Source organism: Melanaphis sacchari, unplaced genomic scaffold, assembly GCF_002803265.2.
Source record: "Melanaphis sacchari strain LSU unplaced genomic scaffold, SCAv2.0 Contig31_pilon_pilon, whole genome shotgun sequence".
Lineage (NCBI taxonomy): Eukaryota > Metazoa > Arthropoda > Insecta > Hemiptera > Aphididae > Melanaphis > Melanaphis sacchari.
In genome coordinates, this window is record NW_020271193.1 from 2,772,146 (window position 1) to 2,797,815 (window position 25,670).

At 27.8% G+C, this 25,670-nt stretch overlaps 2 protein-coding genes across 3 annotated transcripts; both read right to left on the minus strand.

The window, feature by feature from the left end:
* Positions 1 to 2,581: 2,581 nt before the first annotated feature.
* LOC112596362 lies at positions 2,582 to 6,190 on the minus strand. The gene is made up of 7 exons (XM_025342003.1): positions 5,806 to 6,190; positions 5,521 to 5,727; positions 5,303 to 5,457; positions 5,067 to 5,232; positions 4,758 to 4,952; positions 4,491 to 4,684; positions 2,582 to 2,982 (listed from the first exon to the last, which is right to left on the minus strand). Exons 1-7 carry the CDS (start codon positions 5,893 to 5,895, stop codon positions 2,748 to 2,750), a joined length of 1,242 nt encoding a protein of 413 aa, XP_025197788.1. The 5' UTR covers positions 5,896 to 6,190; the 3' UTR covers positions 2,582 to 2,747.
* Positions 6,191 to 7,251: 1,061 nt separating this feature from the next.
* Positions 7,252 to 24,257, minus strand: LOC112596322 (vacuolar protein sorting-associated protein 62). Of its 2 annotated transcripts, XM_025341934.1 has the most exons (6): positions 23,514 to 24,257; positions 17,443 to 17,640; positions 9,532 to 9,809; positions 8,059 to 8,278; positions 7,738 to 7,866; positions 7,252 to 7,665 (listed from the first exon to the last, which is right to left on the minus strand). In XM_025341934.1, the coding sequence occupies exons 1-6, from the start codon at positions 23,812 to 23,814 to the stop codon at positions 7,604 to 7,606; spliced, it is 1,188 nt and encodes a 395-aa protein (XP_025197719.1). In that variant the 5' UTR covers positions 23,815 to 24,257; the 3' UTR covers positions 7,252 to 7,603. The 2 variants fall into 2 exon arrangements, with proteins under 2 accessions (XP_025197719.1, XP_025197718.1); XM_025341933.1 differs by having other exon boundaries at positions 7,252 to 7,866.
* Between the last annotated feature and the right edge of the window lie 1,413 nt (positions 24,258 to 25,670).

A 25,670-nucleotide genomic window follows, 5' to 3' on the forward strand; every position in this document is an offset into this window, starting at 1 on the left:
ACTTTTTTCAGAATTTTGTTTTAGTAATTTCTTAGTGATTATTTATAAAAATATATATTACATACGTACATAATTTATTTATTATTTTTAAACTGGAATTTATTATAATTTTTCATAAAAAGTTTCATTTTACATTTTATAAGTTTATTTTTAAGTTTTATAATTAAAATGGTTTTAATACTAGGATTATTTGCGCAATTTTTCTTATGTTTTTTAGTACCTCTAACTTAGAATTTAAAAATTAATAATTAATATATTTTTATTTTAATTGATAGGTACGTTTTATATCTTTTGATATAGTCTATAATAAATGTAAAAAATATTTTTTTATGTGAATAAGTTTTGAATTTTTATTTGACTTTAGATTTTGAAGATGACGTTGTGCTCTGTTTTTAATTGTAATGAAAAAAGTGAAAAGCAATCTTCATTTGGAGTTTATTTTCATGAGTTTCCGTGTCGATCAAATCACCTTCTAGGTTTTTAAGTTAAACTGGAGGGTCAATTATTGTAAACGAAAAAACTTTAGCCCTGGTATGACACGATAATTTGTTCAAAGCATTCTAAGTCTGTAGATAATAACCAATCAGATTAATTACGACAACAATTAATGCTCAATATAAAAGTCAAAGTAAAACTTAATGCAAATGCTGTTCCTACGGTTCTTCAAAATATTTCAAATTTATCCGAATGAGAAGAAAGACAAAGGTCAAAAGAAAAAATCAAATTATATCTTCTATAATGACAAGTACACCGAAAAAGTTTAAGCCTTCATTTAGGTCTTTTGAAAATAGTGAATGTGAATCGAGTAATGTTGATGATGTCGAAGACAGTCATTTAGTGGAAATTACAAATTAATCATTTGTGGCTGATAGACAAAACGAGATCGGTATATATTGTGAATTAGGTAATGAAGTATTAAGAAGTCGTCATGATTAATCATTAAATTTATCACTTAATAAGTTTTCAATATCGGAGGATGAAAGTTTTGAAGTTTATGAAGAGGATATTGAAGTTCTTCAAACTGGATAAAAATCTAAAGAAATAGAAAATGATTCGTGTTACATTTTTTTCTGGGAGTCTTTATCAATTTTATTTACACGTTTTTATTACTATTCCTAATGTTAAAGTAGAAAATATTCATAATTATACCAAGGGAGCAATGTTGGCTGTATAAATTATATGTGAAAATGGCATGTTTTCTAATGAACATCTCAGTCATTATCTAAATATAATGAAAATATTTTAATGGGAGCTGCCCTAACATTATCCGGTGTATTGCATATTATTTAATCAAATGAAAACATTTTATTTGTCTTTAAAACTTGCATTTTTTTCAAGAACCATTTATGATAAAATTATTAACAACTATACAGCACCAGTAAAAAAACTAATTTGGGATCAACATAGACATAATAATATAAACGAACTAAAAATGGGTACAAACATTTGGTTAGCTGGTGAAGGTCAATTTGACTCCTCCGGTTTTTATGCCAAGTACTGCACATATTCAGTCATGAATATTCGAAGCTTCAAAATAATAGATTTTCAAAAAACTCAAAAAGGAATGGTTCAGGATGACTTGGAAAAAAAATCATGTGAATCACGACTTCAAAAACTTGAAAAAAACGAAGAATGTAATATTAATGTATTTTTGATAGATTGACATAAGGGAATTAGTTATTATATTTGAACGCATCATTCGAACATCGAACACGAGTTCGATGTTGGCACTTATCAAAAAGTTTGACAAAACCATTAAAAACTCTAGAAAAAAACCATCATAGTGCTTTTATGTGGAAAACGAATATAATAAACCACTTATGGTGGTCTGCTCAAACGTGTAATGATAATGGAACTGACAACTGTGTTAGTTGAAAAATGTACATCAATTCTGTATCAAATTTCAAATATTCATCAGTGAAATGATAATGGACAGATAAAAAATGTGAGCATGACCCACTCACCGATGAAGAAATAAAAAATAAACTTTGAACTCTTAAAAATAGTGAGTCGTATTTCGTGTTAAAAAAAGGATCACTGCCAAAGATTTACTGAGAAATTTGCCTCACGCTAAACATTTTATTCACATTGGCCGCCTAGAATCATATTACAACACTCGTTTAAAGTATACGCCAAAACGTATACATTTAAAGTACGACGGAATGTATATTCGATAAATAACTGATATTTTATACCATAATAATAATACCGACAAAAAAATAGTTGAGGATAAAATTATTTATTCCAAACTCTAGGACGGTATACAATAAAAAATACTTATGAAAACACGGAAGGAAATTGGAGGATAGACGTCATGAACAAAGTTCATTTAATGGCAATAAAAGGCTCTTCAGGACCACTGAAACTACGAGAAAATTTTTTTTTATTATTACATACAAAATAAAAGTTTGATGATAAGGTGTGACATTGTTAACTCATGATGAAATTTCTGTTAATTACCTTGGTATAAAACGATGTAATTGTTTTATAGTTTAGTTATTTTAATACCTATTATTATAAAATTTAAATGAACACAAACTCTGTATAATACTAAAATAATAATTATTACGTAGGTATCGAATAATATTATTAAATGACAATAATAATGTAATGAGAATTACAAATTAAAAAAAAAAAAAAATAATAAACAACAAAACTTCAGGTTTCATAATATCTACGGCTACAATATATGTATAAATAAACGACAAAATATGACAATCGTACATCGTCTTGACTGGCCCAACCAATTATGTTAAACATCCGTTATCTACGAGTTCTTTAACCAAGTCGGCAATCATTTGGCGGCACAAGTTGCTTGAGGTCATGACGGGGTAAGGTTCCTTGCTGGGTTCGTCGTCTACGTTAATCGTATCTTCGGTATACATGTCCGGAGCCAATTCCGAGTCACATGTAATGATTGGTATCATGTCTAGTGCTACTCCTAGACCGAACACGTTGTATTCACGCACCTCTTCGTACAACCTGTAGATAATATGACCAATGCGTTCATTTATTTGTTTGTAAAAACTAAGGTAGAATCCGTGTACATTTTAGTAATACCATTAAAAATATTTAAAAAATAAAACAGTAAAATGTATTAAAAATTAATAAAATCACAATAATACTAATACAATTTTAATTAAAAACCGTATTAATTTCAGAACAATATAGGTACTGCTCTACTACCAGTGGCACCGAAGTCAGTTTTTAGAGGTACTTATTGTAAAGCATACCTTTAAAGCAAGTAACCACCCACCTACCCTGTACCCACGTCCCACAGACCACATTGCCACAATAGGCTGTGGTAGTGATGTAGTAATACAATATTATTAAAATTAGTTGTTTATGGATATTAAATGTGATTATTACGTCTATTGTGTTATCTGTGTTTATAACTAACGTTTGACTGATGAAGAAATAATAGTTCAAACGGCTTTATTGCCATAAAATAAAACTCACTATAATATTACTCAATAGTTTAGCATTTAGCTTTATCATGATTATTCATAATGTTAGCTATGATGACATTATACTATTAATTATTATTATTATTATTTTAGCTATATAGGTAGTGTGTTTCGCAGCCTTACCACATCCACCCACCCTCAATAGGTATTGCAACTGCAAAAACTGGACATAAAGATCGGCGTCATTGTTTACTACTTTATCTACTCTACCTACTTAGAATCATTAGGTATAAACGAACATATACAATTTGTTAAATATTTCAATTTTCAACTCGAGAACACAAAACTGAGAAATTATCACGTTAAGGTCAGTCTAAAACTTTTAGAATAAAATTAATAAACTTTTATAGTTATTTTCTGAACCCTTTTCAAATTGGCATATTTCCGCAGCGACGAATGCGGAATGGATCATAAACAACCGGACAATATTTAAATATATTTCAAATAATAAAAAGTATAGTACCTTCCCGACTTAATATAGGCAGACAAATTAAAATAAAATTGTATATTATATTATAAATATCAATTAAAAAATTATAGTGATATACCAGAAAATATGAAAATAGAAATTAAATTAACTTCTTAATCGATTCTAAGTGGAAATCAGTTAGGTAATTAGAGTGTTTGAAGTTTGTAATATGATATTGTTCATATTTTAAAAGCTCATAACATAATATCATATTACTCTGATTCATAATTATATATATTTGTTGTATTACTTGACTGCGCACAAATTAAAATTAGTCTTTCTATTGTTTTTATTTCAGTTCAAGCAAATAATGTTTAAATATAAATAATATGTTTACATATTATTGATTAATTTTATGATTTTCTACTTTATAATTTTGGGCATATTTTTGATGTTAACACTAGAAACTACCTAACTATAATATAAGCTTTAAGGAGTTTCAAGGATTAATATATTAATATATAATTTATTGAAAATGGTTTAGTAGTTTTGAATTTAAATAATCGAATAATCTAGTTCTAGGTAAAAAAAAAAAAAAAAAATGTAATACTTACTTTTGTCGAATATTTGGATAATGGTTCAAGCAGTCTGTTTGCGTTAAAATACTGACAATTGAATCGTAATATTCTTCCAAAAGTTCAGGTAAATACTGTTTCCTTAACTCTGCGCTGGTACAGCAATACAAAAGACTGACCAAGTCCAATGCGGGAGAACCGTACCTAGCCAACTGAAAATCTACAATAGACACCTTGAAAATAATTGATAAAAATTATTATTTTTTTGCAATTGCTTTGCTCGTTAATAATGTTACGTCTTATTACTTCAGATATACTTCCGTCTTGAGCGTATTGAAACAAAAAATTGTTTGTCCAACAGTCACCATGACAGAGCACAGCTAGCGATTCTTTTGGGGATACCAGTCCCACCATATACCCAAAGAATGATTCGTGGTTGACAAATTTTCGAAATTTATCCAAATATTTTGGTTTCTCATCTTCGGTCAATTCAGACTCCAGCTGTTTAATAAAAAAACAAAAAAAATACCGCAAATATGATCGTTAGTATAATATTATACGTGACTCGCGATAATAATTATTAAGTGTATTAAGGATATCGATATGTATAGGTACCATTTTCTCTGCATTCTCTGCAGCTCGTCTGTAATATCCTTTGTACCACAATTCGTTTTCACTCTTGTAGTAAACTTCATTTATTGCGTCCGAAATGCATTCTTTAAACTTTTCCGGTTCGTCGACTTTCATAGACAGCGATAACCCGTGGAATTTTCCCAAAACTCTACAAAAACATCACGCCAAATCAAACTAATAAAATCATATTTTCACCAAAGCTCTATAGGTACTTTTACCTTAGTATGGCTCTACAGTGATTAAAATCAAGACCCTTCATCCTGTCTAGCATTGTGAATCCTTTGCATCGCATATCTTCTAATATGACAATATCACTTTGGGCCAAATAACATTTCGGCACACTATTAAAAGGTTCAACCAATTTTTTGTGCTCCTAAAGCATTATTTTAAGCCTCGCGATAAAAATAAATATTATATTATACTCTATTATACAAACTTGATATTTCGTCAATGCTGTAAACGATTTTGTATAGAATGTTACTTCGTTGTTAAACAGTATTTCGGATTTGTACGTATTTCTAGCCTGTCTGTTATCGGGCAAACATTTGTAGATCAGAGACTTTGACCATCCGTTGTCGCCATACAGTTGGATCCTGTACAACATTGATGTATAGTTATCACCTCGTTTTGACCCTAACGCTATCTGTAAAATACCGTAATTCGATCAAACCCTGCAGCAATAAACGTGCTTAATAGTGTTATACAATTTCACATCACTCACTTCGTACGAATTAATTTTCACTCCAGGTTCGGTTTTGTCAATCATAGATTGCAAAAAAAACAAATCTATGTTTCTAGATCCAGACGTCATGGTGCAGAGTTCTTGACTACAGGATGCATATGATTAAACTGAAGCTGAAATATTCCTGAGTACGAGACCCATTTGTCAATTACGGATACATTTTTGTTTATACTACTTATGTCAATGTGGGGACTGACGCACATCCGTATACACTCAAGTAGTTAAGTACAATCAACAAGACAACTATGTAGCTTCTGTTATGTGATAAAAATACAACTAATTTTTTATGACATCACAAAGTATTATGCATCAATTGCATTAAACACTATACGTACTATAATGTATTATGTATTAATAGCAAAATTTGTGCATAATCGCTGGAACAATGATTTGATTATACACAATAATTCGTGTCATGAAAAATCGGTCCGAAAACTTACATTAGTAATAAATTTAATAGAATAATTATTGATTCGCCAAATGTGAAAACTAGTTTTATATTTTAATTTATAATGAAAAGTCAATAGTATTTGAAGTATAGTGTATAATATATATTTTTTAAATTATACTAAGAAACAGTTGAGTCGAATGCAGCGGTGTCAAATTTTAGGGGTGGCAACAATTAAATACCAACTAAATTATCAAAATAAAACAGTGTATTTTATTTATGTTGATGAAGGAAATTATTGATCATTAGAATTATTTTAAAATTTAAACTTTATGATTATTTGATTTTTACAAAATAAACTCAATAATCATAATATTACATAGTATGATCTATAGATAGACGTGTAATTTCAATTACTTAAAGAAGTCAGTAAAATCTTTCCTCGGGATATGCTTGTAAAGTCTAAATTCTAAACAAGCCATTGTTGTCTTGTTGTCACTTACGGCTATATATAGTTTGTAAATAAACTAATAAAAAAACATATCTAATCAGTTTATAATATTAATTTAAACAGTTTTAGCTGCGTAATTTAAATATCTAATTATAAATATATAAAATATATAAATTGACAATTATTATTATTTGGGTTCAAAAATTGTTGACAGTAATTTATTTTTATATTACATCACATAATAATAATAACATCTATTAAAAGGAAAAAAGTAATTAAAGAATCTATTGTGGCCTGTTTGACTCAATCGTTCGTTGAACCATTTATGTCACCCATAGTAGGCGAGTTAAAATTTAATCATTGCATGAATGTAAATAGAACTAGGAAGTACCTTTATAATGTATAGCTATTATGTACTCATAACCTACAATTTTCTGTTAGAGAGTAAATTGCTGTACGTTTGCACTATGTTTATTAACAGGAACGTCAGGAACAGTATGCTGAAATTATTATAAAACCAGTAAGTCATAAATGTTCATTATTTTTATTTATTTAACACAGACATTGATCATTTACATGCTATAAAATAATATGCAAGTGAATAATTTATATATATGTATATGTATATATATAAATATATAAAAACTAATTATTGTCTTAGGAAAATCGATGATCAGGAAGTCCTACTTTCACTCAAAACATTAATCGCATAACACGCAATATTGATTTTTTAGATCCTTAAAACTACTGAGACCCATCACGTTTATAATGTAGTGTAGTTAAATAATATAATAATAAAAACAATAACAATACAATATAACAGTGGTACACGTTGACCTAAAACACGTTCCATCGCTTGAAAGTCGGCTAGGTCATGGTTGATATTCATCGCAGCCATCCAGCGAATTTCTCTTCCAGTCAGTAATAGATACCATTGGTTACTTGGTCGAGTTTTGACATTGGAAATCGTGCGGCTTCATTGGTATACCCGTCGGCCCGTCTGTAAACTGACAAATTTGCAAGCCCATTTTGGAGATTGGATGGCATTTACTGTGCTGGTTTCCCCATTTACCGTAATACTGCATCCAAATGGGAAGTTTTTTTGACGAGTTTAACACGTCGACCTTTAGCCAAGTTTTCCACGGAAATCCGTAACCGCTGTCGTCGTACAATCGTGGTATACGCACGTATTTGTGTTTTCCTGTAAAACGATTAGAAAGAATCAGTTTTGGTAATGCATAATATCATCAATCACATTATTATATTATTATAGTTATTGTGGTTTTTTTTTTTTTTTTTTTTTAATGAAAGCATTTATTCGAACGCTGACCGCAATGCCGTAGTTGTACGTATACGAATATTATTGTTATGATTTTAATGTTATAGATCTGACCTGGAGCGGTCCATAGACCGTGAGATCCCTTGGCCGCGAATAACACCGGATGGTTGCCTTCGTCTGTCAAATGCACCACTTCGGGAAACTTAGGTTTTTGCAAAAAACCTTTGCGCACTTCTTGTCGGTTGAACACGAACTTCCGACGATTCCGATCGAACCGGTAAAACGCGCCCGCATCGTGCACAGACACGTACATTTCTTCTGGTTCGTCGTAGCCCTGCAACAAGAGTAAATGGGTATTATTTTAACTTTATATCTATAAAATAAATAGATAAACTCTATGACAATGTACATGCAACACTATATAGCTGCTCGCAAAGATCACTTCTGTCGAAATAATTATATTTAAATTTTTTTGGTTATATTATATATTTTGCCAAAGCTTTATTTTTAAATTAAAAAATTATTTAGATTTGATAAGTAGGATATAACAAATGTAAAATTAATTATTATTATTATTAATAATTATATATTAACATCATATTTCTAAAATAAATGATTTAATAATCTATTAATGTCTATTCTGTTGAACGAACATATTAATAGGTACGTAGATATCCACTAGTATTAAAATTTGTTTCAACGTCGAAATTATTCCATTTTTTATTAAAGAACCTCGGACCTTAGAATATATATAAATACATTTTGCACAGTTGGTTTTTTTTAGATGTAACATTCAGTTTTGTATAATGAGACTTGACAATTTGATACAAGGTCATTTTTCACTTTTACATAATATCGAATTTATAAATGTTACATGGATAAATATTACAACATGTGCGTACCTATATAATTTATAATTTGTATGATTTTCTTCGATTAAAAAAAAAAACATTTAATAAATATTATTGCAAACCAAACGCTTCTAAGACTTAAGTACACGGTTTAAAATAATAACAGTAGGAAACTCGATTCTATAGATGATAAAATTGATATACTTAAAATCTGAAATAGATATAATATTTAATATTAATCTATTTAATTTAATTCTTACTAACTTATTCGGGAAATAAAAAAAAAAAAATGTTTTAAAATACTAATAACTTAATGTTATAGATGCAAAAGATTCATGAGTACTATTTTCAAATCAACGTGTATCTTCTTAACTAATAACCATGGACTTCCTATTAGTGAGTATATTGTATATAAAGTTTAATAACTAACTAGTTAAAAATTTTATTTAGATAATAAAGTAATACATTTTCAAAATAAATCATATGCTTAATAATTTGTATAATATAAAGATGGATTTCGATTAAAAAAAACAAGCCTAATGTATCACTAATTTTTAAAAATATTATCGTGACACGAATATAACCAAACCATTCTAAAAATCGGAACTTTAATAGACGCATATTCTGGAGGTTATGACTTATGAATATAATTAGTGAATTACCCTATGTATAATAAGTATCAGATAAGACTTTTATGGTTAATACATATTATATACAAAGTAGGTATCATACGTACGTTAAACATGAGACTCATGTGTTCCCAATCACCCACGTGACTGCCGAATTCTTTGAGGGTACCAAAACATCGGTTGTTGAAGACTGGTAACGGAAGTGGGCCGAGTACGCCCATGTCCAGTGTGCATATCGGTTTGCCCTGACTGAACGGGAAAAACAGCCAATACGACACGTGAAAATGTTTACGACCGCATTGAGTGACGTGAGCGTAGATGGGGACGGTGGTGGTGTTCGGGTTCTGCCCGTATAACACGGAAGTCGTATTTTCCAACAGTTGTTCTGCGGTAAACGAATAAAGAAACTTGCTGTGATAAATACCATCAAACGTACACGATATAATTCTTATTATATTTATATAACATTATTATTATCATATTAGGGAACATGATTTGTGCCATTTTTTTTTATACATTTTGTTTTCAGAATTTTAAACTATGTCTACCAAGAGTGAGTTATAATTTCTTGTTTCAGATATAAGTAGTTATAATAAGCACAGTTATTCAACATTTAAAATTAATGAATTTATGAATATCATATTGGTTTTCCAATCAATTTTTATTTCTTGTAAAGTAGAAGGTAATAAAACCTTCAAAATTGAGAGTGGTTTCTAGTAAAATTTGAATTTGTAAATCGTATTGTTAATCTTATCATTTTGAGGGATCAAAAGTATAAAATTTCAATTTTTTTAATTAAATAAAAAAAAACGAAAATTAAAAAATATAAAAATTAATTAATAGATAAAAACTCATAAAATTTACTAAATATTTTAAACTTAAAAATGTATTACCTGCAGATTCCTCATAGGAGCAATTTTTTTATATTTTATAATTCTTAGAGCAATTTTAGACCATAATATATGACACATCGTCTATCGTATTTAATCAGAATTGTTTTTAGTAAACAAATTTATCATTAAATTCAAATTGAACACATCCGCTACTGTAATCTGTATTCATTGTTAATGTAGGTACACCCAAAATTTACTACATAGTAGAGTAGAAATCTTTGAATTACATATTATTAATTTTTGATATTTTTTGTTATTTTTGTGTTATCAGTAAATTATTTTACACTTTTATATTGTTATGATAAAGAAGGTAAAAAAACTAAAATGCCTAAAAACCATTATACCAGTATACTATACAAATTTAAATTTTTATAGCATGAAAAATAAAAATATGTATGTTTCTTCTAAAATATGGGATATTATACCAACATTTCTCAAATTGTGGTACGGAAATAAACTTACTATAAAGTAATATTATTTAATATATATAAATAAATTATTAATCCTGCAAATTAACTAATGACCGCTGTCATACCATTTCTGTATCCTGCAGTATACATTTAATTCTAACGATATTCCTCTATCGTCGGGACGTCTTTATCGCAATAAAACGAACGGTTTATTTTGGAACTTCCGCGTCCAACTCTGACGCAACGGAAACAAATAAGATCAGCAAGTAGACTTATTTAGATATTTAGAACTATTCTTTTTATCCTGAAAAACCATATGAGTTGAGATAGATTTTCTGTAGAAAATTTGGGTTCTGTTGTAAAAAATTGAAAACCACTGGTACATGGTTTACCATATTAAGTTAGTGTTAACTGCAGTTTATACGGTTTTGTGTTCTATAACGAGGTTTTCATGTTTAATAAATAATCTTAGAAATTTATAACGCATTTTTAAAATACATACTTCATGTTTCAATAAGCTTAAAAATTATTATTTTGATTTACAACTAATACTTTTTTATTTTTACAATTTTAAACATTTAAAGTGTATATTAATTATTAAGCACTTATCGTATCAAGATTTTTAAGAACGTATGATTGTTAACACGATAAATTTTATTTTTTAGTGTCATAATTCATAAATCATAAGCTCTGATTATTATTATATGTTTGATTAATGGTTTTAACACGCAGTTATAATAATTATATACTATTATAAAATACGTATTTCGACACTTCAATTGATTTTAAATGTATCTATCATAGTATTATACCTAGTTCTATAATTGGGAATAAAGTAGATGGGAGCTCCAAAAGTGTAAAAAATTGGTGCGTACCTACCTGAATATTAAAATGTTTTATTGATCAGAATATAACTATAAGGGCTTAAGTGGTAGGTACTGTGCTGAAAAATTCAAAATTTAAGTCATTAGTTGAAGAAGATAAATCCAATGATATACTCGTCCTTAACAGTGAGTTCAATATTGTTGTTAACTATAGACAAATTAGTCAGCACTCAGCAACAGTCTTGAATGATATCTTAAATAATTATGAATGGAACTTTAATTAATTAGAATTATGTTTTATCTCATTAGAATCCGGTGTTAAGAATTGAGACTCGAGAGAACAATAAATACATAAAATGTCAGTCATTTTTTTAATAATGTATAATTGGTATACACTATACGCGTGTAGTATCACCGCGGTGATAAAAAAAATACATTAGAAACAATGAAAACTTTTAAATATAATTCATTAAATTAAACTTATCATATTAAAAATTATTCAATAATACTTAGAACGTAGGTAGTAGATAAGTGTAAGTATATAGTACCTAAATATTCTGTATATTTGATATTTCAATGTACCTATCTATGATATAGTTTAATATTAAAATATTTTGCGAAATAATATTTAAACTTATTGTATTCGGTTTGTTTATTTTCGTTAATTTCAAAAAAATATAATATTATTTAAGTACTAATAACGATATAATAATTTTGAAATGTAAAGCCATGTGACTTAAACGAACAAACTGTAATGAATCTGACACATTCTAGAAAGTCTATGTTCGTTTATGAATTTAAGAATATGTGTTTGTTATTCATATAACAAGAACATTAAATATTATAATATTATCTACGGAGTAATGAAAGCTGCAGAGTTAACATAAAAATAACTAATTAACTATAACACAATGTAACATAAATATACAACATATGAATACAATTTAAAATAAATGTATAGATTGTAATTTAAAATATTTAGTGCCTAGTCATAATATCATATTGTTTATAATCTGCTAGGTTCAGACTTTATAGTAATGCTAAAAAGAACTAAACAATAAGCCCTAAAAACACAAAAAATAGCAACCAGAAATTTTGTTCACATTAATTTTGATTTGTTATAATTATTATTCATAAAGCATTTAACTATAGATTGTAGATACCTATTCAAATTTAGATTTAAATTTGAAAAAAAAAATGAATTCATTATTAATGTATGATCTTGAATTGAATAAATATTTAAACCAATAGTACTCAAAATTATATAAATATAGGTTGATATGTTATAATATGTTCACATTTTTCATTCCCAGTTATTTCCATTAATAAACTAAAATGTATGAAAATCATAAAATAAATTTGATTTTAAACACAAATTAATAAAATTAGTATCAATATTCAATGCAAAAAATCTAAAATATTTAAAATATCAAATATGTAACATATAATATGATGCATATTCACGCATATTCACATTATACGTACATTTGTTACCTAGTATAAACAGAGCCACCTGCTAATTACTATTGCTCAACATGATTATGTACTTTAGAAGATACGTATAGGTAATAGGTATAAGGCCCAATAACCCCCCCCCCCCCAAAAAAAAAAAAAACCGACATTACATATTATAATATAGCAATATGCCTATCTAAATTTGAGATAATACTCTATTCATTAACTATTTATGTAAATAGTTTAAACTACTCGCTTCTCTAAACTAGGCATGTTAAACGTAAATTATCAATTGGACCAAAAATATTGATTAGCATACTATGCGGGCCTTACAATAAACTTATAATAAAAAAAGAAAAAACATTTCATACTATTATTAGGAAAATAAATATTTTACATTGTACATAATATGTATATTAAAATATAACTCTCTCTGGCATAGTTTCAACACAAAATAAAAATTATATTAATTTTATTGTTGTAATTGTCTTTATTTTCACTTAATTTTCAGATGAACCCGGTCGCCTCGGACTTTAGAAAAATAGTCTAGAGCAGCATGTAGTTCGTGAGCCATACGTTTAACATGCCTAATCTAAACATTCATTAAATTATATAAAGACCATAAAATATGTAGTAGTAATTAGTATTAAAAAAAAAAACACATAATTTAGATAATTATACTTATAGAAATGTAGAATACAATGTAAAATCCTATATACAATAAAGTGTATGAAATATAATATTAGGTACCTATATTGAAAAGATTTAATAGTGATTATTTTTACATTTTTAAATAATATTTTAATGTCCATGATTGAATAGCTGAGGTGTGTCATCGAAATCGAAATCATTAAAACAAACACTTACTGACTGGGTTAGGTATAGATACATTATTTTAGCAATTAAATATAATTTTAAATAGTGTATGTGGGAGTAACTAAAATTAAAATACGTTCAAATTTATATATTTCTAAGTCAAAATAAGCGTATTATTGTATAATAATTAATATACTATTATATTATGTACAATAATATTATCATAGTTGAATGACTGCAATCAACATAACGTTAAGTTTGCATACATTGAACTTGGAATTTTACGCATATTATTAACCAATAGGCCATATTTACGTATTGTCAAAAAATATACGTACTATTTATTTTATCGTTGTTATAACCAAAACATCAATTTTATTACTATTATTACTTTTTTTCACATATAATAAACAATCTGTATCAAATTATATTAGACACAATAAGAATATATGATAAACTGATAAGAGTTAACAGGTCATGAGTTTTCGAAGAAAGAAGCCACCCATTGATGACACTTTCTATTTGCTTATTATCAAAACATCATATTACCTACCTAACTAAAATAATGAAAACAACGGAAAAAATAATATAAATTATTTATTTAGTGATTATATATTTTTTTTAACACACAATATGAATAAAACAAATTATTTAAAAATCATTGTATACCACCGCTTATCCTTACAATTGTAATCATTGTATCAAAATGACTTTGAAACGATGTTTGTGTGTCTGTTATTACCTTTCGGAGCAGTAAAATTGTTTCAATTTTCTACCATTACAACGATTTATGGTAAAAATTTTAATCGAGTTGGTGTTTGAGAGATTGAAAATAAAAAAAACACTAATACTATAAAAATTAATTTATACATGGTTAATAATATTGATGTGTTACTCTATTTATAGGCTTTTAAAATATTCAAATATATTTAATTTTTTTTTTTTTTTTTAATATATAATAACAATTTTTACGTTATAACTTTATGAATATCGATAAAAACATATTCTCTTAGTAAAAAAACGTTAATAGTATTAAAAGGTTCTCATAAGTTTTTGTTACAGCAATTAAAATATATCAATAAAATATTGCCACACATTTTTTAATAAGCGTATACATTTAAAACTTTCACAAAAATATGTAAATAATTGAGTGCTTATAAATTCATAATAATTTGAATTTCAGTACCAAAGTTTAAAATTTTAATATACAATTCCTGATAAGTTAAACTCATTTTTTAAAAATACTATCAAAAATACACAGAGATGATTTAATTTTATAGATATTAAACTCAAAATTCATTTAAAATTGGATAATTAAACGAAAACTATCAATTTTTGTTATTTTATGTACCTACCTATTTCAAAAAATATTATTCATAAGGAATTGAAACTTTTCGTCTGTACTCATATTATTATTTATTATACTTTTACTATAAAAGTTTTAAAATATTAAATTTAGATTCGTTCGAAATTATTTTTACCGTGAACCTATTCAAATATATACTGTTTTTCGGTGATTTTAAGTTATGAAGCTTATAACAGACAACAGCTATAATAATATTATATAAAATAATGTTATAATACACATTATATAATATAAGGGTATGATTTATTTTTACCAAAAATGTATTTAACCTACCTACCTTATATTTATTAGTCATTACTTATAAAAAATGTAATTATTAATACCAAAATAAATATCCAATAAAAAGTCCATAGAAATATTGACTGACAGATAGATTCTAGTTGAAATCGTTTTTAGCCGTACATACCTACAATGATTTATCAAATTTAACATTAATTACATGTGACCTCAATGTTAAAGTACATCCGTCGTTAAACAACTATACAGCAGAGCAACTTGCTTGGTATTATTAAATATCAAATTATTAAACACAAAATATATCATTTTTTTTCTCAGTCGTAATTTGAGTCAAACTTGATATTTTTGTCTACGTTTATAGCGTATATGTATATCGATATTTTATCCATTCACCAGACACATGTAGGTATACTACAGTCTGCAACCGTATTAAAATTTATCGTGACATTACATATCCACAGTATGCCACTAATACAGCACAGTCATCTAAATACAGACATAGACAACAACTAAAATAATGTAATGTGTTACATATTACAAGATTCGAGGAATTCTGTGTTTATTCGAGTCTTTACGTGAATAACATTGTAACATTATGTTATGTATAGAACCGTAAAGGGTTAATCATAATAATACAATTGTCTATCCAATCGAAAGTGTTTATGTAATTGATTTACTGTACCATTGAATCGCAAACTCGCATAATGTTAATAATATAAATATATTGGTATTTGGTACTGATTTAGAATGGTGTGCCTGCCAATCGCCATATATTTTTATATATTATTGTGATTTATGTTCCGGTCACCCGACTTGGTCCGTGTACACCGACAATTATAACATAATAATCGTATTATGACTATACACGTCATTATCAGTTGCATAATGATGATATTACATTATTATTATTTACAATTACGAAGAATTTAAATTCGAAGTCATAACCTCTAGACTCTAGAGTCTAGGTAATCTGCAGTTGCACATACTCACGTGGTTACAGGCTTTATTGCTCCAAGTCAATGGAGAAACAAATATTTAGTCTTATTTGTATTCCCGTTTGTACATCATAAGATTTTTAGCTACACTTTAACGTACACATAACTTTATAATTTTTCAATGTTAAAAAATAGTAATGTATTCATATATTCATATATTTAATACATTAATGTATAATGAATGCGTTTTAATTTATCTCAATTTAATTTTTTGAAATATACATATTTATTTTCGAAAAATTCAGAAATTTTTATTCCTAAGTTTTAAAATACATTTCTTTTTTTTCTTTATTATTTCATGAAAGTGCTTTTTATTAATAAATATAACATACTTAATATTTTTTAATATATCGTCTCGAACTCTGCTTGTATTTTATAATTATATACATAAGTAGATGTAGTGGCGCATTTTTGGGAAGGGGGGGATTCTTACCCTGGAAAAAAATGTTCAATAGTCATAAATGGTTTGCTACGTAGGTGCAGTGAAAAGGTTTTTAAATACCCCCCTCCCCCTCAAAAAATAATAAAAAAAGAAATTTTAAAATATGCCACAGAATAAACTTTAATACAATAATACGTAACAGCCTTCAATGTATACACAGTGATTATTTTTTAAAGAAGTGAACCAAATCTTTATTCCGACAAACTTTCCTTAACATCTTTTACTTTTAAAAATAATTAAGTTGACCTTTACTTTTTTTACAGTCCTCTTAATAAGACGACAATAATCACTATAATATAATATTGACTTTTGATTTTAAAACAAATTTTAATTAAAATAATCTAAAGTGAAATAATTTCATTAAATACAAAGTTAAAGTTCTATTAAATAAATTTCTAGCAGTTATATAAGTAATGATAATAAGTGTTCGCTGTTAAAAGAATACATTTTCCTGTATGTACAATGGTATATATATACATATATATATATATATATTATATATACGGCATTAGCCATTAGTACTAGTCACTTTTAGTATAATTTGTACGTGTATTATGTATACACTATAAGTATTACTCACCAACTTCAGACTTGGTGACTAAAAACCACGACTGCGAATCCGGGCCCATAGGCACTTTGGAGTGTTGTTGCACGTCGTTAGACAGGCCACGTGGCTTAGGCGTAACGTGATTCAAGAAATCGGTCACGGAACCAGGAAGAAATTGTTCATCTGGTGCTAACCATATAAGTGGAGCCCAGCGGCGGACCATCTTCTCCACTAAAACACAAAAACGCGACAATAAAATACATTAAATAAAATATAGTAGGTATATTGACGTGAGTAAAGAAATTGATTTTGTAGGTTTTTACTCCGTATTCTTGTAGTAACCTTAATGAGCGCTTTTCCGTGTTAAATTAAATATTGTGTGCATGTTGGTACGTAAAGTTCAATAAATTATTTTAGCAATATCGAGGTGAGAAAAGACAGGTCATAGCTCGTACTATCGCTATTATCAATGTTGAAAATAGTTAGTATTTATAATCAACGGTACTACCGCACTCAAGGTATTTCACAAAGCATACAACTCATGTCCACCCACCATTTTAGATTCTGAGCAGAACTTCAATGATATGAGTGATAATTTTATGTTTGCAATAATACTCGTAATTTTTTGCTTTGATTTTTTTAAATTATTCTTAGCACAAAATGTGAAAAAAAACTAAGAAATTACTTGTTTGAAATTCAAACGAGATGCTTCAACGTTTTTCAAAAAAATCTATTCAATAACGATTGGTAGTAAAAAGGATAGTTGTATCTTGAAAAAAAAGAACTTTGTGTCATCATCATAGGACTTTCTTTTAATATTCCAAGAAACCTAAGTACATGAAAGTACGATGAAATATAAATATAATAATTTAAAATTTAAAAAATCAAAATTTTCATAAATTAATTACTAAAAAAAATGGGGGATGAGCATACTCAAAAAATCATTCAATTTATATTATAATATTGACATAAAACTAATCATGTGATCAAAAAAACGTGAAAAATCCAATATCACACTTGATAAAGCTTATAATAAATAATTCATTGTTATAAATGTTATGAAATTTCTTCGTAGAGTAAACAAAATTGTTTTTACAGTAAAATATATTGTGTTTAATATAATTATTCATAAACACTATTTAACCTAACATATTATAGGTTCTAAAAACAGAACTTGGGTTCTAAGGCTTCTTAACGTTTTACTATGTTTTGATTAGTTATTTAATGTATTATACATAGTTAGATATAGTTAACTTTCTCTGTACCACAATAGTTTCGAGAAAATTTCCCTATTTATTTTGATTCTTGTTATTGTATTACCTAATTGTTTACTAAATTGATGAAAATTAGTTTATTAGATCAAATGCATCCAATTCCATCAATATTATGTACCTATATTTAATAAGTACTATTTTCAATTTTGTATTATTATTCTCGACGATGTCTATCATAGTTATTATAATGCATGTCACTAGCTCTTTTCGATCATAGTATGAATTATGAATATATATAAACTTGGTATTAAACATACTAACTATAGTATATTTTATTTTAAGTAGGTTGAATTAGAACTGTATTACCAATGTATTCTCAATATAATATAATATAAATTTTATTTATGAATTTAACAACCTTAAATCGAATATCACATAAATACTAATTGAATTTTAGTCTTTATTAATTTTTTACTATGGTATTTTATATTTTTATATTAGTAAATTAAATTTTCATTGTTGGAAAATGTATTTTTGTTTTTATAGATTGTATTTTAACAGGTCAATTTTTTAATTTTAATTTAATCTAATATCAAATAGGAAAGTTTAATATAATTATGATAATAAATATTTAATTTAAAAATATAAATGCAATGCCAGTTTCAAAAAGTGTGTGTGTTATAGTAAAAGAATTAATTTTTAATAAATTAAAAAATAAAATGATTTATACGTAATTAACAAAAAAAGAGAAAAATTAAGTTCAATATATATAATATACCTTACAAAATAGTATAAAGATAAAATCATAGTATGGCAAAAAAACCGAAGAATATACCAAAAAATCATCGTATGATTTTGTAAATAAATACAGTAAGTACATCAGCATATATTTTACATAAAAATCTTAAAAACCTTTTTTAGAGATACTAAAACTTAAAATGATAAAATACCATGCTTATTATCATATCGAAAATTATTTATCAACAATTTTCCCTGATGTTAAAAAATAATGGAATAAAATTCTCTTGTTAAAAATTCTGCTAGTATTTTTACACAAAAATTATGTTTTTTGTCGCGGAAAGAAAATAACTATTCGTTTATCTAAAATTAAAAATAAATTATTACATTTTTAAAATACTTAATTTTTATTAACCCGTTTTATTCATCTAGGCATTCATAATTTTTATGATTAAAAAAAAAAACTAGTGGTCTGAAAACTTTATTATCACAACTCTTCATTTAGTTCGTGGAATTATTATGTTTTTTTCAATATATTGTTTTTGAACCACCGTATTTGTAAAATTGTAACAATTACTGAATGCAAAGTTGTACTGGACTGGTTCTAATAAAGCTATTTTTTTTCTGGTATAAGTGCATAATGCATAAGTATAATTTGTATTAATTACTGAAACTGGAACTCGGCAATAATTTTTCAAAAATTAAGTTAATGAAAAATTATCTGAGAAATTCTATGAGACAATGTATTGTATCGGCAGTAAAAGAATTGCTCTATTATTAAATATAGCGAAGATGAAAATTGAAAGACTTCAACCTATAAAATGTACCTATTATCATTTTTACCAACAATGAGAAAAACATTTTTAAGTGATCACGTTGCTGTAATAATAATTTTAGTTATTTTATATTGTTAGTATTTACATTGTTTTCTTTTGTACAATTTATTCATACACTTTACTTATATTTAGTGATTCTTGTTATATAATATATTATATTGATATACATTATGTATATAACAGACAAACAAGTAATTAGAGTTTAAAAAAATATGATATACTGTGACAAGTGAAGCAGACAATTTTTTTTTTCACAAGGCCCCAAAGATATAAACACCTATAGGTTAAATTTGAAAAAAATAATACCTACCGGAGGGCAAAGATTTAATATAGATCCTAGGCATATTATATAACTAAATTCTAGACAAGTGCCAACTGTTATTAAATGAAATTCTACTTTGTTTTTCCATGCACAAAACTGGTTTGCTTAATGTTACATTTCTTTTTAATTCCTGAATTATTAAATAAATATTTCCACCTCGTTAATAACGACTACTAGATACTAAAAACTACTTAGACAACTTGGATTAATCTAAAATAGTAGGTTCTTGTATACTGCTTATACACAATCTACTTATTTGTTGGCAAGCTTCAAAAATTTTTTAAACTATCAAATATTTAAAATTTTTAATACGTAATGAGTTATAAAATAAATAATAATTTTAATTCTTGAATATATGACCGTTGACATTAAATAATATAATATGGATGTAAGTAACATCCAACAAACTATAACAACTAACGGGAATCGGGCAATAATCAAAGCTGTTGAGAATAATACGGGTTTTATTCAATAATACTAAACAGGAAAATGTTTACCTAGAAACCTACTTAATATTTTATTTACAATAAGCATGTTAAATTTCGGGACATATTGTACACAATATATTAGAAAGATAAAGTTATATGCACAATAATAAAGTAATATTTTGAGTTTTTAAGTATTAGTACTAATTATTTTCTAAAATGTAAACTGTATAGAGACAATAAATCAAACAATTTAGTATGGTGATTATTAGTGTTTGGATTTGAAAGCAAAAGCCTTTTTTTAATAATAATAATAATAATAAAATAACCGTCAACGTTTTATTGAAAATAGCTTATCTAAGTACATGATAATGATTTATTTTTTTAATACAAATTAGTTAATTTATTTAATTTTTTAGCAAATTTTTTAATTGGTTTTTTATATAAATTAAATGCTTTTTTTGCCGTTTTTCACAATTTAAAGGCATTTTTTATTGATTATATTGCCTTCAAATTCGAACCCTAGTGATAATTAATGATAATTTATGAAATCAATAATGTGATAGTATTGTAATATTTTTTTTATTTTATTATTTACTATCGTTAAAATAACATCAAATGTAATGTTAAAATCTCTTAAATTTTCATTATTACGTTAAACTGCTAAACATTGTAAGTGTTTTGATTTTCAGGTTTTTATACAGATACTATTGAATTACCTATTATATTATATATTTTAATATCATCACCTATTTATTATTATACTATGTTATTTATTGTAGCTGTATACGTCATACAAGTATCAACATTTTACGCGTGTCAGCTAACTTAAAAAGGTGCATGTTACGAAAAATACGAAGTTATGTATTCATCCTAGGTAGCCTATTTTCATCAAGACGTGTAGAAATTTAATGAATTGTTACCGTATAGCGAATCTCTAAACAATCTAAACAATCTGTAGATTTATGACTACAATTTGAAATCTGTTGATTTCAAAAATTACTTTGTCATATGCATCCATTAGGGTGTCCACGTCAAAATGATCTCAAACATGTTTTATTTTTAATGTATGCTCTTTTTTCTAAGAAAATCGTCGATATATGTTTATATCTACTATATTCAATAATTGTACAACGAGTTAAATTCATTATTAAAATCATAAAACACCACTTATAGCTTGTTAGTTAATAGTTAGTTACGCTAATTCGTTGGTGAGGTGCATCACTTGTAAAATAATCATTATTTACACTTAAGAATAGTTTTACTAGTAATAATACAAGTACTTAATGCCTTCATCATTTTTCAATAGTTTTATTGACAAGCTTTTTTATAATAATGTTGTATTAAAACTTAAAAGTATACGTGCATGCCGCATATATGGCATATTGTATGGTGGTTTTATTTCTACGAATGAATTAGCGATTTATTTATTTTATTTATTTAAGCAAACGACTTTTCAAATAATAAAAAAAAAAAATGCGTCAATGTCCTTCGATCGGTAACAAAACGAGTTCGTTAATATACATGGATATTATAATAATATGGAGTTATATTTATTCTACGAGTACCACGTATTAGTTTTGTGTATTTAGTACCTTATTAAATACATTATAATAATATAATACATAATACGAAGTGCAGCATTACTGTCAAATCATTCATACTAATAACACGTTTCGTGAATACTGGTAAGTATAAACATATATATTACAATATTATACTCGAGAACACGTTATTAAAAACGCGTGGCAAATATGACTTATATATATTATACGTGTCAACGTGTGCACAGTCGGCATATGTCTACATATACGTATGAGCACTACTCGACGCTCATACAATGCGGAAACCCCGTCCATTATTATAAACCAAACCAGAAGAAGTGAAAAAAACTGAAACCGGGTTGATTGCTATTCTTTTTCATAGTCTCCGTACGAGTATAATATTATAATATAATATGTTTATTACGAATAATTAAAATAACCATCGTACACTGATTTAGCAAGATTGAACAAATTTAAATCTACTGCAGTTAAACCGACGTGTAAAAACTAAAACAAACTGTATAAGTTACGTTTTGTTACTTTCGTTTTTATTAACATAATCATTTACTAAAGTATTTTTGTACAATTAATAGATTTTAGGTGTTAGTTATAGAGCTGTAAGAATTTTACAGGTTAAAGAATCGTCCACTTGTGTGAACTTAAAGTAAGTGTTACGAATAATTTTTTTGACAATAATTAACTTGTGTTTTCATTTTCGTACATCATTTTACGTAATGGATTTAGCGAGAAGCGACTTCTTAGGTCAAATTTATTAATGCTGTCAATCTAAGTTATTCGCAGATGTACAACTTGCATATTTTACCTATAACTATCGAGTCAACTCCAAAAAAAAAATATGGTTTTTGTCAGATAAAAAGTCGAAACTAACACTTGAAACTATATGAACTCGCTGCAGTAGGTTAGATACTCACTATTGTGCAATATTTATGTTATAGGCGAGAAAAATGTTAGGGGATTCGGGGTGTGCAAAATCATAAAAGTATATTTTATAATAACGACTCAACTGTATATGGAAGCGGCATAGTCGAAGAAGGGTTCGACGGGCGGGAGAGGAATCGATGGTTTAGCGCGACGGTCTTCGACGATCTCGTTGTCCTGCAACTGTTCGTCGCGATCTCCGACGATACCGCCGCCAAATCTCTGCGGTCGCCAACGATCGATCGGGCCCAACCCTATTGTCACTGTCCCGACTGACAACTGGGACGAAGGTAGTTGAAGGAGCATCAGGAAAAGCAACGGACCGCCAACTCCGACGCCGCCGCCGACGATCCGCAAAAAAGCGGACGTGCACCCTGTCAGGTCCATCGAGATCGCCGCCGCAGCCGCCACCACCACTGAACCAACCGCGGCGGCTGACGACCAAAGTCATAGCCAATATAGTTCACATCAGTCACAGCGATCGCGTCACGAGCACGATAATAAATAAATATTTCGATGCGCCGAGATTTCCGTTACGCGTTTTCGCGGTCGAGTCTATGTATAGGTACACAGATTATAGAACGATCTGTGACGGCTATAATAATAATATCGTATATGATTATTGGATCGCTTAGTCGGTATTGTTTATTATGGACGGTGGTATGATGAAAGTGCAAAAATTCGACTGGCCGTGCAAACGTCGTTCTGTTTCGGATATCGGTGCTAGGGAACTAGGGATTTCCGCGAGAAAAAATATACAAGTAATGTATTGTCCGAGAGAGTATATATCGCGTGATCGGAGGTACCGGCACGACTGGGTCGCTGTTGCAGTCTTTGGCCGACGACGGTCGCATTTACAATTTAAAAACCGCCCGTGGCACTTTCACCGCACGCGATGGATAGCGGCGGCGGCGGCGACGTCGCCCGACAGGATCGCGAGTGTGCAGTTTCTGCTTGCTGCTGTTTTGTTTTTTTAACTTTGGGATTTTTGGCACCAAACGACGGTGAAAGCGAAGATCGGTAGTCAATTTTTTACCCATCATCTTTCATCTCCTCGTGATGGGTCACGTATATTGGCCACTCATCGTGTCCCCGCCCGTTTTCCATTTTTCCGCGGGCAGACGCAACTCTGCGCAAAATGGACCTATATATAATGCGATTACAACTAGGCCGCGCAAAAAAAGTAAAACCGTACGATAATCGGCTGCATCGGCCGACTTTTCAATTTCTAGATTTTCGGTGACCTTGCGCGCAAATGACCCGCGAGAAAAATTCGAGTATAATACGCGCGTGGTTACAGCTATTAACTGGTAGGCAGGCAGTTATAATGTTATATGGTCGCTATGATAATTATTTATCTATTTCGAATGAGCATGCAGCTGAGTCGCCCGGAGCACAGGCTCATTATATTTTAAAATACATGCCGGGCCTGTATCGAGTTTTTCGTTCCGGTCTCCGTTGTAGTGTGGCTGTTTAATAAGTAATAATATCAAATCGATTCCACTATTCAAGCATATTATATTTGATAGTTTATTATGATTTCCGAGAACACTAAATAATAGACAAACGATCGATCGTACGAACTTATTTTTCAAATACAGACCATGGTTATTAGTAAATTTTCACCCTTGTAGACGTTAAAAAAAAACTAGAGACCAACTATATTCATCTATTATTGAAAATTGTAACTACAAGAATAAAATCGTGAAATAAAGGTAAAAACAAATCTATAGCCTATGAGTATTTTTTTTTTCAAAAAATTAACAAATAAATATTTAGTTTGTATTTAATAGTATAAGATAAAATGATATTTGTATGGTTGCATGATATATGATTAAATTTACAATGTATATTTATAAATGACCATGGTTATTACAAAGTGTTACGTAATATGAAATACTTTTTTGCTTTGAAAAGAAATTCGTTCAGCGTAAAATGAAAGTTAATATCCGGACTACCTATAAAGAAGTTACTACATAAATCTGCATTCAATTTTTAGAAGCTTTATTGTGATTACGAAATTTATTTTTACGTACTTATTTACAGTTTTAATATTATATTATGTAGACCACGGAGTGTTACCGATAGTGTGAAGGTAAGACTGTCTATTATTGGATATGTGTATACCTATTAACTTGTAATATTATGAAATAGATAACTCTTTTTTTGATTTACAATCGAATGTATGCGGTTTTTACTTTGTTTTTGTCCAAAAACTGTATGATTTTCATCTTATTTATTTA

What these genes read in the sequence shown, in the direction of transcription:
- LOC112596362 (XM_025342003.1), bottom strand. Translation starts at nt 5,895, where the DNA reads ATGACGTCTGGATCTAGAAACATAGATTTGTTTTTTTTGCAATCTATG. An exon ending in CAGCATTGACGAAATATCAA is followed by an intron (nt 5,458 to 5,520) that starts GTTTGTATAATA and finishes ATAATGCTTTAG; the next exon opens with GAGCACAAAAAATTGGTTGA. An exon ending in CAGAGAATGCAGAGAAAATG is followed by an intron (nt 4,953 to 5,066) that starts GTACCTATACAT and finishes TTTATTAAACAG; the next exon opens with CTGGAGTCTGAATTGACCGA.
- LOC112596322 (XM_025341933.1), bottom strand. Translation starts at nt 23,814, where the DNA reads ATGGACCTGACAGGGTGCACGTCCGCTTTTTTGCGGATCGTCGGCGGC. An exon ending in CTATGCCGCTTCCATATACA is followed by an intron (nt 17,641 to 23,513) that starts GTTGAGTCGTTA and finishes TTTGTGTTTTAG; the next exon opens with TGGAGAAGATGGTCCGCCGC. An exon ending in AGTCACCAAGTCTGAAGTTG is followed by an intron (nt 9,810 to 17,442) that starts GTGAGTAATACT and finishes CGTTTACCGCAG; the next exon opens with AACAACTGTTGGAAAATACG.